General features: G+C 45.6%; 1 protein-coding gene across 1 annotated transcript in view; it reads right to left on the reverse strand.

The window, feature by feature from the left end:
- Nucleotides 1-13,901, reverse strand: part of LOC121287430 (protein diaphanous homolog 2) — a 140,174-nt gene that overhangs the window by 99,488 nt on the left and 26,785 nt on the right. The window contains exons 2-3 of the mRNA XM_041205305.1: nucleotides 10,869-10,994; nucleotides 1,166-1,240 (exon numbers count right to left, since the gene is read on the reverse strand). Of these exons, the coding sequence (XP_041061239.1) occupies nucleotides 1,166-1,240; nucleotides 10,869-10,994 (201 nt within the window). The remainder of the gene's footprint in view (nucleotides 1-1,165; nucleotides 1,241-10,868; nucleotides 10,995-13,901) is intronic.

The following is a 13,901-nucleotide window of genomic DNA, read 5'->3' on the forward strand; positions in this document are numbered from 1 at the left end:
TTGACTTTTATTTCCACTCACTCCACCATTCATTCTAATGCATACTTGGGATGAGGGAGCCGCTGACAAGGTTGGCATTTATTGTCCATCCCTAACTGCCCTGGAAAAGGTTGTGCTGAGTCACCTTCTTGAATCGCCTCATGCCATGTGGTGTAGGCACACCTGCAAAGTTGTTAGGGAGGGAGTTTCCTGATTTTGACCCAGCAATAATAAAAGGACAGTGATATAGCCTCAGTTCAAGATAGTGAGTGATGTGAAGGGGAACTTTCAGGTGGTGTGTTCCCATGCATGTGCTGCCTTTGTTCTCCTAGGTGTCACAGCTAGTGGGTTTTGGAGGTGCTGTTGAAGAAGCCTTGGCAAGTTGCTGCAGGTCATCTTGTAGATGGTACAGACTACTGCCGCTGTAGCTGGTAGTGGAGGAAGTGAATGTTTCAGGTGATGAATGGGCTGTTTTGTCCTGGATGGTGTCAAGCTTCTTGAATGTTGTTGGAGCTGCACTCATTCAGGTAAGTGGAGAGTATTCCATCACACTCCTGACTTGTGCCTTGTAAATGGTGGACAGGCTTTGGGGAGTCAGGAGGTGAGTTCTTTGCTAGAGAATTCCTAGCATCTGACCTGCTCTTGTAAGCACAGCATTTATATGATTGGTCCATGTAAGTTTCTGGTCAAGGGTAACTCCCATGACATTGACAGTGGGTAATTCAGCAATAGCAATGCCATTGAATTTCAATGGGAGATGGTTAGATTCTCTCTTTTTGGAGATGGTCATTGCCTAGCAATTGAGTGGAGTGAACGTTACTTGCCAATTGTCAGCCCAAGCCTGGATACTGTCCAGGTCTTGCTGCATGTGGGCATGGACTGCCTTAGTATCTGAGAAGATTTTTTTAATACAATCACACAAAGTCATAATCTACCCCATGATCTTTTCTTTTTTGTCCAGAGAGGTAGAAAGGACAGATGAACAGAGCATCACCGACATCAATGATTTCATGAGAAAGTGACCCAATAATGCAGTTCAATGTAATTTCCATCATCATCTTAAAGTGTGGACCAATGGAATAAAAAGGTTTTCAAATTGCTTTCATTGAAGACCATGCTACCTTAAACAAAGCATATTAAACTGCCACCTCAGATATTTAGCGACAGAGAAAATTGTTCAGCTTACCATCAGTACTCTCTTCTGCCTTCTGTATCGATTATGTTTATAGACAGAAAAGTTGTATTGTGTATTTTCAGGCATCTAAACACAAAAAAATTCAAATTGCAAATAAATATTGTTATAGGTTTCACAGACAAAGAAACACCCAGGTGCACAAGTTACAATCATTGTGTTTTTTTTTATTCATTCGTGGGACCAAGGTGTATGTTTCCAGATCCCCTCTGGTATCAACAGTGAAATGAGACAGGTGCTCACATTATTTGCTTGGTAGTACAGAGTTTGAGAATTTGCTAAAAAGAAAAGACATGCTGTTCATATAAGAAATAGAAACAAGAGTCAGCCATTTAGCCAATTAAGCCTGTTCCACCATTGGTTAAAATTATAGCTGATTTGATTGTGGCCTCAACTCCACTTCCCTGCCTGTCTCCTTTAACCCTTAACTCTGCTGTCGATCGAAAATCTGTCTAATGTAATCTTGAATATAGTCAATGACCCAGCCTCCACTTCTCTCTTTGGAAGAGAATTTCAAACACTAACTACGCTTTGAGGGAAGAAATTCCTCCTCATCTCCATCTTAAATGGGGTTGCCCTCTTATTTTTAAACTGTGGTCCATTGTTCTAGATTCCCCCACGCAACGAAACATCCTCCCAGCATGTCGCCTGTCAAACCCCCTCAGAATATTTTTTTGTTTCAATAAGGTCACTTCTCATTCTTCTAAACTCCAATGAGCATAGGCCCAACCTGCTCAGCTTTTCCTCGTAAAACAACTACTTCATCCCAGGAATCAGGCCAGTGAACCTTCTCTGAACTGCTTTCAATTCAAGTATATCCCTTCTTAAGTAAGGAGACCAAAACTGTCCACAGTATTCCAGGTATGGTCTCACTAATGTCCCTAGAGCTGTATCACAGCTTCTCAACTTTTATATTCCACCCCCCCTCCATCTTACAATAAAATCCATTTGCCTTCCTAATCACTTGTTGTACCTGCGTGTTAACTTTTTGTGATTCATGCACAAGGACATCCAGTTCCCTCTCTACTGTAGTATTCTGCAGAATCTCTCCATTTAAATAGTATTCTGCTTTGCTATTCTTCTTGCCAAGTGGACAACCTCAAACTTTCAGCTGCCGAGTCCGATGACAACCCAGTGGCCATTCAAAAATGGCGCAGGCAGCCCCAGGGAGGCTACCCACATCAGAGTTGCTGCAACAACGTGGCTGCAAATGAAGATATAGACACCAGGCGGGAGGTGAGGTCAGCTGGGCACTTGCACCCCCCCAATTTTTCTGATGTGTGCCTTGCTGACCCCCTAGAGGAGGTGGCTGCCAGAAGAGACACCCATGTCTATAAAAGTGGGAGGAGGAGGCCATCGCACCTCACAAAAAGGACATGGGAGGAGATGGCAGCCCAGGTGAGCAGCCACAACGTGTGCAGCGCACCTGGGTGCAGTGCCAGAAGCGGTTTAATGACATGCTGCGCTCAGGAATGGTGAATGCCATGTTGGCATGGGTCAGTGTGTCCAAGTGTTTTGGGCTGGCCATCCCCCCATGGAGCTCAGGGGTGCCAACTGTTAATCACTCCAGGGCTGGCCAAGGGGGTGAGCCCTGGCTGCTTTTACTGAGTGCCTTGCGGCTTGAGGGCCACGACTCAGATGTGCCCTCAACTGGGGTTGGCCAGGCTGCAATGGCGCTGCAGGTCGAGAGTGGACTAATCAATGCTCCTCTGTCCTTTCAGAAGAAGACATCCCATAAAAATATTGGGTTGCGGACTGGTGGAAGACTCCTACACCTTCTCATCCTCTCCTTGGAGTTCAGGAGGTGCCATGCACCTCGGTCAACCGGCTGTAGAGAGGCTGGGGTGTCAGACAAAGGTAAGATTGCAGTGCAATTAGGTGAGAGTTTTGGATGCTGCAAACAATCTTCTGCAATCTCATCATTGATGGGAGCCTCCAGGCTGGATTCCTCATTGATCATTGAAAGACAATGGGCAGGATCTTTAGGTTGGAGAGCGGAGGCAGGGCCCGCTGGCTGATGCAAAATGAATCAGCTGTGCGCCCGCCAACCTGTCATGGCCTATCGAGGCCATTAATAAAACAATTTAGGTAATTGACCATAGGGTTGATGGGCAGGCCAGGAGCCCTGGTGGGCTTCAGAAAAAGCATGAAACCTCATCCACGGGCGGGATGAGGTTTCATGAGGGTTTTCAAATATTTTATAAAGGTTTGAGATAAAGTGATTGACAATTCATGTGACAGTGTCCCTTAGATTTGCTACCAGGCAGCAATTCTCAGGACCTCCAGGAGCTACCCCTCATACCGGAGGACTGCCATGTTCCAGAAATACCTGCATCACACCCACTCTCTCAACCAGGCACCAGCGCAGATACCAGCAACTCAGTGGGCATTAGGTTAGCAGCTAGTATCTCGGTGCACATTGTTGAGGGCACTTCACACTCACTTGAAGTGCAGGCGGAAGCAGAGTCCTGAGGGTGCCAGCAGTCAGAGGACTGCTGGAGACCAGGACGATGCTCAGTCGAAGGCTGATGATGGGCCTCTAGAGTCAGCCATTAAGCAGCAGATGCTGGATGTCCAGTGGGGAGTGTGGGAGGATCTGACAAAGATCCATGAGGGTGTGCGTGCCATGGTCTCCATTGTGGAGGAGTCCTTGTGGAGCATCAGCACTGTGTTGGCCCTCATGGTGGAGTGCAATGCCTCTTCCGTTAAGAGAGTGGAAAGACAGCTCCAGGAACAGAATTGGGGTTCCTGTGCTTGTGCCCGGACCTGCAAGCCCTCACACAGGCACTGACCTCAGTGTCCATGTGTGAGATGGATGAGACACCCAGTATAACAGCTAGGTGCCCATCCATCAATGGCGAGCAGTGACCTCATGTTGACACACAAGCTGCTCATCTCTGCAGCTCCTCTCAGGGCGCTCCGGATGACGGCAGCAACACCTCCCCTCTTCTGCCAGTGAAGCCTCCTTCAGCATTGCACGTCAGACATATTGAGGTAGCTGCATCACCATCTATAAACCCTGGCAGCAGGATTGTGGCGTCTTCTGCAGCCTCTTCCGCCTTGGACTACCTGCTGGCCCTGCACCCCATATGTCTGCACCTCTCCTCCCACAGTTCGCTCCCCTGGAAGCTGCATTGGGACACTTGGCCTCTTCTCCCTTCTGCCTCTCTCTTCCTCCTCAAAATAGGTGCCACCAGCGGAGAGCACCATCTCCATTATCAGGGTAAGGGAAGGCTGTCTGACACCTGGAAGGATCCACATGGGCTAAATCCTCTGGGGTCCTTGGAGACACCAGTGAGTCCTGAAATGATGCCTGGAAATGCTAAGAACGAATCCCCGAACAGAGATGAAACTGCAAAGTGCCATGAAGCAACCAGCAGCAAACTATCTCCAAAACTCTTCATTCCTCGCTCCCTCTCTCTAGGGAGACAATGACCTCTATTTGTCAGTTGATTGGCCTGAGATCAGCTCCGACTATGTGGATGGACACCCATGCTAGTGGCTCTGAAGGTCAGTGGCCCTCAACTTCTATGTCTCCGCCTCTTTCCAGGGCTCTGTGTGTGTGCAGTCTCCCAATCAGCTGTCCACTGTTGTGTGAAGCTGGTGACAGAAGATTTGTTCAGGCGGGTACTGACCTTTATTCTTTACCGTACAGACGAGGCCAGCCAGGCTGAGCGAGCCAGAGGCTTTGCAGTGATTGCTGGGTTCCCCCGCATCCAGGGTGCCACCGACTGCCCACAGCCAAACCCGTGTCCCCCCTTCATTCCCGGACCAGAATGTATAAAGTGAACATAAATGAACATCAAATCCACCCATGAACAGTCCCTCTTGTACCTATAACTTACGTTTGCGACTGCTACATCTTGGTACCACGCCCTCACTGGCACCAGCATTGGAGGCAGCCTGTTGAATCTGCTCTTTGTTTGGCTTTGATGACCTTGGTGGTCACCCTCTGGCCTGTGCAGCGTGTGCTGGCCCCACCTGGGAGGGAGCGGCCAGTGCCACGGCTGGCATTTCCCCAGTCATCGCAGCTTCATCAGATGTGACAGACACCTTAAGAGGGGCAGAGGAGCTGCTGCCATCATCCAGAGCACCTTGAGAGGGGCCCACAGAGATGACAAGCATCTCATGTGCCAACATGAGGTCGCTCTGGACCTTCATGCTCATCATTGGTGGACAAGCACCTAGCTGGGATACTGGGTGCTCAATCCATCTCCCACATTGACACTGACCGCCTGAAGTCATTGCCTGTGTGAGGGCTTACAGGTCCAAGCATGACCCCAGGAACCCCTGATTCTGTTCCTGGAGCTGCCTCTCCATGAGAATCACCACTGTCTCAATGGAGGAGGCAGTGCGCTCGGCCATGAGGGTCGATGCAGTGCTCATGCTCCGCAGGGAACTCCTCCATAACAGAGACCATGGCACGCATTCCCACATGGGTCTCCACCAGGTTCTCTGACACATCTCACTGGACATCCAGCATCTGGCCTAATGGACAACTCCAAAGGCTCATCAGCTGCCTTCAACTGAGTATCGTCCTGGTCCCCAGCTGTCCTTCGACTGCCGGAGCCCTGAGCACTCCCTGCCTCTGCCTGCACCTCAAGCGAGTGTGAAATGCCCTCACCAATATGCACCAAGATATTAGCTGCTAATCTAATGCCCACCGAGGTGCTGGTGTCTGTGCTGCTGCCTGGTTCAGAGAGCAGGTGTGACTCAAGTACAACAGAAGCTCGGTGGTCCTCTGACGTCAAGAGTGGCCCTTCAGGGTCCGCAGAACGAACACATGCTGGCGAACGTAAAAGCAAGAACAAGGACATGTGATTAGCTAAGATCTTCACACTGTCGCTATGCATGCCAGGTACCCTGGTGAGACCATGGAGATCTGCATCACGGTGCCAGCGTCTTTCAATGATCAATGAGGGCTCCAGGTTCGAGACTCCCATCAATGAAGAGACTATACTAGAATGGTTGCACAAGCCAAAATTCTCACCTTCCTGCACTGCACTCTTAACTTCATCTGGTACCCCCGCCTCTCCATGCCCAGTTGCATGGGGAGCATGCTGGCTCACAAGCTCCAGGGCGTCTTGCTTGAACCTGTGGAGCAGCAGGGGGTTGGGCTGCTCTCGGCCTGTACCTGCCCTCTCTGCCTGGTTATTGCTCGTCTTCTCCTGAAACAACAGAGGGGTATTGATTAGTCCACTCCCTATCTGCAGTGCCATTGCAGCCTGGCCAACCCGACCTGGCAGGGCACAATTGAGTCATGACCCACGAGTCACAAGGCACTCAGTCCAAGTAGCCAGGGCTCACCCACCTGGCCAGCTCCGGCATCATTGACGGTTGGCACTCAGACTTTAGCGCCTTCGAGGTCCATGGGGGGATGGCCAGACCTACAACATCTGCACACTGACCCATGCCAACACGGTACTCACCCTTCCTGAGCACAGTAGGTCATTGAAGTGTTTCTGGCACAGCGCCCATGTGCGCCGCACCACGTCATGGCTGCTCACTATTGCTCTTGGTGAGGTGCGGTGGCCTCCTCCTCCCATCCCTGGGGACAAGGGTGTCCCTCCTGGCAGTCACTTCCTCTAGGAGGACGGTGAGGCACTCATTGGAAAAGCAGGGGGCCAAGTGACCACCCGAACTGCCCTCCTGCCTGCCATGTCCAGCCGCACTCAACTCCACGGGAACTCTGAACACAAGTCTTTCCATGGCAGCCTTCCAGGGGCAGCCTGGGCTGTTGTTAAACCGGCCACAGGGTCACCATTAGGCCCAGCGGCTGACAAGCCCCACCCCCACTTGGCCCTTTCTGGCCAGCGCAGAGCCGTGTTTCACACTGGGTGGGCCTTAATTGGCTTGCCAGTGTGAAATCGCAGTCGGGGCCCAATTCGCAGGCAGCAGACTGTTTTCTGGCCACTCCCAGGCCCGCCTATGGCCATTGCCTGACGACTTCAAAATCCTGCCCCACGTTCTGAGTTTTGCAAGCAAGGGTTGGCTGAGTACGATTACTGCTCTACCTATTATGTAAAGCTAAATGGACATGCTCAAAAAAATTTCACAGTGCTACTGTGCAGTAGCAACACAAGTGACATTTTCCATTAACAGGATGATGCCATCAAGCCAAAAAGGCATGCTGCCTACCACGCAAATAGGTAATGTGGCATAAGAACTTCAATGCTGATGCTATGCCAGGTACACAGGTATACATCCGATGGATCATTTCAAACATCACATCCCTTCAGCTGTTGGCAATAGGCCAGGTGTTGACCGTACTCAACCAGCCCAGGTTTTCAAAACTCAGAACATAATGTCTAACAATAGATATGATTGCACGATTAGGCAGCAATTGGTGAACAATCCCAAGTGTGCTAAGAATTACACTAACAACCAATTTAAGTTCATCAGTCGGACTCACAATGTGGATCACTTACGCTTCTAGAAGCTACATATTTCATTTACAGAGACTTGGTCTCTGCAGGAAAAAGGAACTTTACCAGGCATTGTGCCTTTTTTGAATTGATCAGAAACATGGCAGCAATAGTTTCCAGGTGCATTCTCCATGACAACGCCTTGACCAATCAGAATTGACTTGCCAACCAATCAGCACCCTTTTCTCAAACAGTATAAAGTGTTGCTCCCTTTGAAATTTGCCACTCTGCATCTGTCCTGATGAGTGCAAGATGAAAACCTTCGACAGCATTTCCCTTTTTCCAACAATAGTCAGATGCTCACAATTATACTTGATTGCCTCATTGGTGTTGCTGCACCAGCTTGAAGTAAAACTGTTCGCTAATCCCATCAGGCACTCCTAGGAAATCCCTGTGCTAGATCTCTTTTTTTTGCTTTGCCTCTGGGCATTCCCTTGTCACAAAAATGAAAACAATCAATCTTGTGAGAATAACAAAGCCCAACAAACAAAAGATATATTGCTACTGTGTTCATTCCATGAAATAACTCCATAATTTATAGAGAATTGTTCTCTCCTATTATCTTTTCTTCTGTTTTTATGATATCACTCTCCTTTATATGTGCCACAAAGGCATAAAGCACAGAGCATCAGTTATTTAATAATGTTTGGTGTAGCATAAGATTCTTTGATAAGTACAATAAGGTAAAGAGCAGCTGCAGAACATTGTTGAATAACGCACGATAGCAAAGAATGCTGTCCTAATGCAAAATAAAGGCGCATGTCGCTTCAATTTTGAAGGAAAACAATATTGTGTTAAATGTTGTAGTATCAGAATGGAGCATGGTACAATTTTATATCTTGCTTTACTGCAAAGTGGTTTTTAAATTGTATCTACCCTAGTCATGCAGCATAGTTATCCAACATTTGAGATTCCCCCTAGTTAAGCAGACAAATCAATTTTTGACTTTAAACTTTAACATGAACATTGAAGATCAAAAAATGGATCAGAGGATTCTCTAACATGTTTGAGATTGGAACAAATAATACATCAGCCCTTTTTGAACTTTAAAATCATCACTGACTAGAAAGACTGGTAAAATAAAATGCTTTCAAGCTAGACCATGGGGGTCTCTGTTTTCCTGCCAAGTCCAGGATTAACAGTATAGGTGAGTCATATGGAGATCTATTATTGCAACAGGGTGAAGACATTGGACAATAGTCATTTGGTAGTAAGAACCTGAGCATTGCTGAAAAAAGAGACATGCCATCGAATCTTTTTGTCTTGCACTCATCAGAACATGCAAGAATACCAATTGTAAAGGGAACAACAATTTATACTACATGAGAAGAGGTTGCTGATTGGTTGGCAAATGGACTGTCAATGGTAGAGGCATTGCCATGGAGAATGCACCAGGGAACAGTTAACTGCCAAGCTTTTGTCTAAATTCAAACCAGATAGCTCGACTCTGACTGGTTAAGGCATTTCCGTGGGGAATGAACCATAGAATGGCTTTGTCCCAAGCTTTTGCTTATTTGGAAAAGGCGCAATATGTAAACATGCTCCTTCTGTCTGCCAAGGACAGTGCCCAGTATGTGAATATATGTAGCTTCTAGCACACATAAGTATGCCACACTGTGAGCTTAAATTAGTTGTCGGTGTAATTCTTAGTGCAATCAGGAATGTCTAGCAAGTGCTGTTCAATTCCAGCATCACAGCTAATGTTGAACACTATGTTCTGAGTTTTGCAAGCATGGGCTGGTTGGGTACAGTCAGTATTTTGCCTTTTTCAAACAGGCAAAGAGACATGCTGTTTAATATGATCCACCAGTCATTGGGGCATATGGCCTATGTACCTGGATTTACACAGGCACTGAAATTCATATCAGACATTACTCATTTGTGTGTTAGGCAGAATGTCTTTCTGGCTTGATGGCAGCATCTTATTAGTGAAGAATACTACTCATGTTGCTACTGCATAGTAACAGCATGAAACAGCTAGCCTCACATGGTGGCTCAAAGTTTTGAGATACCTTACTCTACCAGGGTAATCTGAGGTAGACTGGGTACTTTTTAAGAAAATGGCAGTCTTAGACCCATTCATGAGTTTGCATGATCTACAGTGAGCAATGATCTAATCAGGGTAGCCATTATTCTGCAAGAAGGCTTTGATGCATCCTATATTAGCATGAAGCTTGCATGGTGAGTAAATGCCTTGGGCCGTATTTCCGTGACTGCCAAAATGGCCAATCTTATAGCACGTGAAACTGTAGGAATGCCAATGCGTATATTGACCAGTCGGCTTGAAGTAGACATTACTAGAGAACTGAATGGCAGATTTCTCAACAAGCACAACAAAGAAAGGGAGCTCATTTGACTGCTCCATTTCAAAGATGAATTTGAGCTCAGGATGAAGCCCATTAAGATGTCTATGGAAATTCTTACATGTGGCTGTGGATTCAAATATAGCAATCATATCATCTATAAATCAGAAATATGTAAGGGATATGTGATTATGTGTAATTCCATCAAAAACATGATTCTCGTGAAAACTGGCAAAAACATTTGCAAGAGCTGGTCCTTGCGTATCTGTCCTGATGAGTGCAAGATGAAAAGCTTTGATGATATGTCCCTTTTTGCAGCCATACATTGGACAATAGTGTTTCTTTTCATAAATTGTCGTGACATAATTATCTTCCATGCTGTGAGTTAGAATCTTCTATGTTTAACCTGTTTCTATCCCCAAGTATCGAAAAGTGAAACTTAAATAGCATCTTGAAAAACAGCCAACAGATTTATTTAATCTAACACAAATATTGAATTGGAGGCAGTCTCGTTCACTTGCTGCCCAATTGAAGGTTAAATTAAATGCCGTTAAAAATAAACATTACAGTACAACAGCAAAAATATTTTTTATTTCATAAAACATTCCTACTAATGGTGTTTAGTACAGTAAAAGTTGGGACTGCCAAAAAAAAATTAAAATTCGGGAAGATACACTAGCTATAATGTTTATATCCCATAAGGTTTGCTCTCGTAATGATAGGGTATTTTTCTTGGTACAGTCATTACAAATTCTTTGTTAGCAACCTTTCACTGGCACATATATGATGCTGCGTTCTACTATTAAGTCATTTTAATGAACCCATTATAAAATTTAAGCTCATTTATGTAGTGTAGTGCAATCTCCTGACGAAATTGATAACCCTGCTTTAAGTAAACAAAGTTTAGTCAGTCAGCTTCAAATGCAACATTTTTTAATGACTAATAAAGGAAAATTGCTATTATCATACTGTATCTGGTTTGCTTGGCTCCTGGAGTGCTGGCTTGCCACTTTGCGCAACTTCCCAAGCCTCATCAATGGTGAGCTCTCGGTTCTTCACTGCATTGAGTAACCTGATCTGTTCATCGTTGCTGAGCTATGGTGAATAAGATGAATATTGAAAATGTTAGCAGGGTGACTGTTAATAAAAGGCAGAAAAGAGGCTTAAAGCTATTACAATTTTAGCATAAGTCATTGCTCCCTACTGTTACGATCCAAGTAGAGATGTAACTTTTAGAAAGAGACATGAATTTCCCAGTGGCTGACGCAAAGAAATTGCACAATAAGATTTCTTGCTTTAAGACTTTTAATGTAACAACTACAGTCGACATCGATTAAACATTATTTATTCGGTAACTTATAGACTAAACTATAGAAAAGGAATTCCCCATTAACTTCTTAACACAACGAAAAACCCCACGCCACATTTATATATTACACCGCACTCTCAGCAGGAATGGAGTCTGTGTTTAAAGTTCCCAAGCTCCTCCCAGTTATAACAGGATCTCTTCTTACTTCCTCATCAGGATGAATGTCCCTGTGCCTTTTCAAAGTCCCTTCACTTAATCTACAGAGCATAATCAAATGGACTTCCAGTAGCAAGGCACCCTCTAACATCTCCTTGGTCTTTTACTTTGTCTCCGCAAGCTTTGTTTCTTCAAAATGTGAATTGTTCTTCATCAGCACACTGCTTGGTGGTCAAACCCAAGACAGTCCTTTTCTTCTGCTTGGCACAGCAGCACCTGCTGTGGGTTTTGTTCTCTTAATTTCTTTGTCTGACTGACTAACTGTGAGTCTGAGAGTCAGTATGCCGCAAGGGCGGCTGCTTCCTCCTTTGTGTCAAGGTGTTAAAACTGTCACCTTACTTTCAATAAGTTTTGATTTGAGTTGACAGTCTGATATTCCAATGTCCTTTTAGCATTAGCAGTTTGAGCTTCTGCTTCTTTGGACACAACTTTAGCGGAAACAATAATTTCCACAGTAAAGGTACAGGAAGTGAAGGATTTTTGGACTTAACTTGATTTATCTTGTACATTTTTAGCTGTAACAATGGCACCAGGCTTTGTTGAAACAACTGCCGATAGCAAAACCTTACCCCCAGCTAGGTTATTTCCTAATTGAAAATCAACACATTTAATAGGTCATTTTGAAACAACCCCACCAACAACAGAGCCGGTGACCAAATCAGACTTTTAAGTTTATGTTATGTAACGAAACGGGATAAACAACTTCCATCACTACCCCATAAAAATCCAGTCTTATTTAGTGAACATTCTTGAGAGAAGCTCATGTCACTCAATGACGGTGCTGATCCTGTACCTCTAACAATAGTGAGCAAATAGCCAATTTTACCTGAGAAAAATGGGGCCATTTCTCCTTTAAACAGAAAACTTCCATAATTTTCTATAGTGGTACAGAACTTGAATATTGCTGAAAAAAGAGTCATGTTTTTGAAGCTTTTCATCTTGCACTCATCATGACAGGTACAAGAATGCCAAATTTCAAAAGGAGCAACAATTTATACTGCATGAGAAAAGGGTGCTGATTGGTTGGCAAGTCGATGCTGAGTGGTCAAGGTGTTCCCATGCCCTGGTACGTTCTTCATGGCAATGCCTGGATCAATCATTGTCGACTTACCAACCAATCAGTATGCATTTCTCATGCAGTATAATCTGTATTTATTCCCACCCAGTCAAACCTGGAATTGGGCAGGATGATGTAGGGATCCTGACCCAATGTCACTTTTAGTGGATTTAATTCCCTGCCCACAGCCAAACCCATTTCCCCCCACCTAGGAAAATTCCCCCTTTATTTGCCTTTCTGTACATGATTTTACATTGGATTCACCCAGTATAATTCACCCTTATTTTCAGTCTTTCCTTTGTCTATTTCTCAATCACTCACTAAAATCACTCATTAAATGTAAATCACACACTGCTTGTCTCACTGTTCATCAAAGCCCCTGAAGGAAACAAGGTGTGCGGGGGCACTTTTCAGTGGGAGGTGAAATGTCAGCTTTCTGACGAGGGATGAAAGTTGGTCATTAAGTTGGCAGCAGATTGTACTTCCTGACAGCAAGGGACAGGAACCTTTTCTAACTAAATTAACATGCTACGCATGATCATTAAAACACAATTTCTCCAGATTAAGTTTGGAATTAAGCATGCAGAAATGAGAAATACATGCAGCAGGCGAGGTATAGTCTTCCTGGTAGATTTGGGCTGAGTAGGAGCTACTTTTCTTGTAGGGAAGCTTTGTTGAACCAGGGGTGAAGAGTTATTGATGCATTGAGATTGAGTCAGGACTGTGAAAGAGGAAAGGGGCATCGCTGATTGAGGGAGAGAGGAAGGGAGGCTGCAGCCCTACAAAGGCTCATGGAGGACAGACGGAGGAAGCTACACAGGGGAGACCAATGTCTAAAGATGGTAGGTCATTCATGATTGTGGGGAGATCAAGGATTATACAGGGAAGGTCATTGGTGAAGTTTTGAGATTCAAGGGTAACAGAGGGCATGTCAAGGATGATGGAGAGTTCAAGATGATGGATGTCAGGTCGAGGGTAACAGTTGGCAGTTCCAGTATGCTGGGGGGCTGACTGATGGTGATGGGGGGGAAGCTCTGGGGTGAATGATAGTTGATTACGGGTAATGGGGAGTGGGTTGAAGGATATCGAAGGCAGGACAAGAGTGATGGAGTAAACTGCAAGACAGATCCATGACACTCTCATTGCATTCAGATTATAACCAGAATGAGGCCTTTGTAAGATCTCTTGGTCTCCTAAGGAAATGTCGCTGTGGAAGTGCCAGCAAATCCAGGGATTATAAACTCCTCACAAACAGCCAGACAGATGCTACTGAATGACAAGAAGTGGAGGTCTGTCTGGATGCCGTTCAAATTTGGCGCCCGGACCTTCAACCCTGTGAGGTAACCACGGGGCCCTTATCTCTGCACATCTAATTGGGCAGCCGCCACACAATTGTGTGTGGCCAGCTGTCTCACCTCCA

Source organism: Carcharodon carcharias, chromosome 14, assembly GCF_017639515.1.
Source record: "Carcharodon carcharias isolate sCarCar2 chromosome 14, sCarCar2.pri, whole genome shotgun sequence".
Lineage (NCBI taxonomy): Eukaryota > Metazoa > Chordata > Chondrichthyes > Lamniformes > Lamnidae > Carcharodon > Carcharodon carcharias.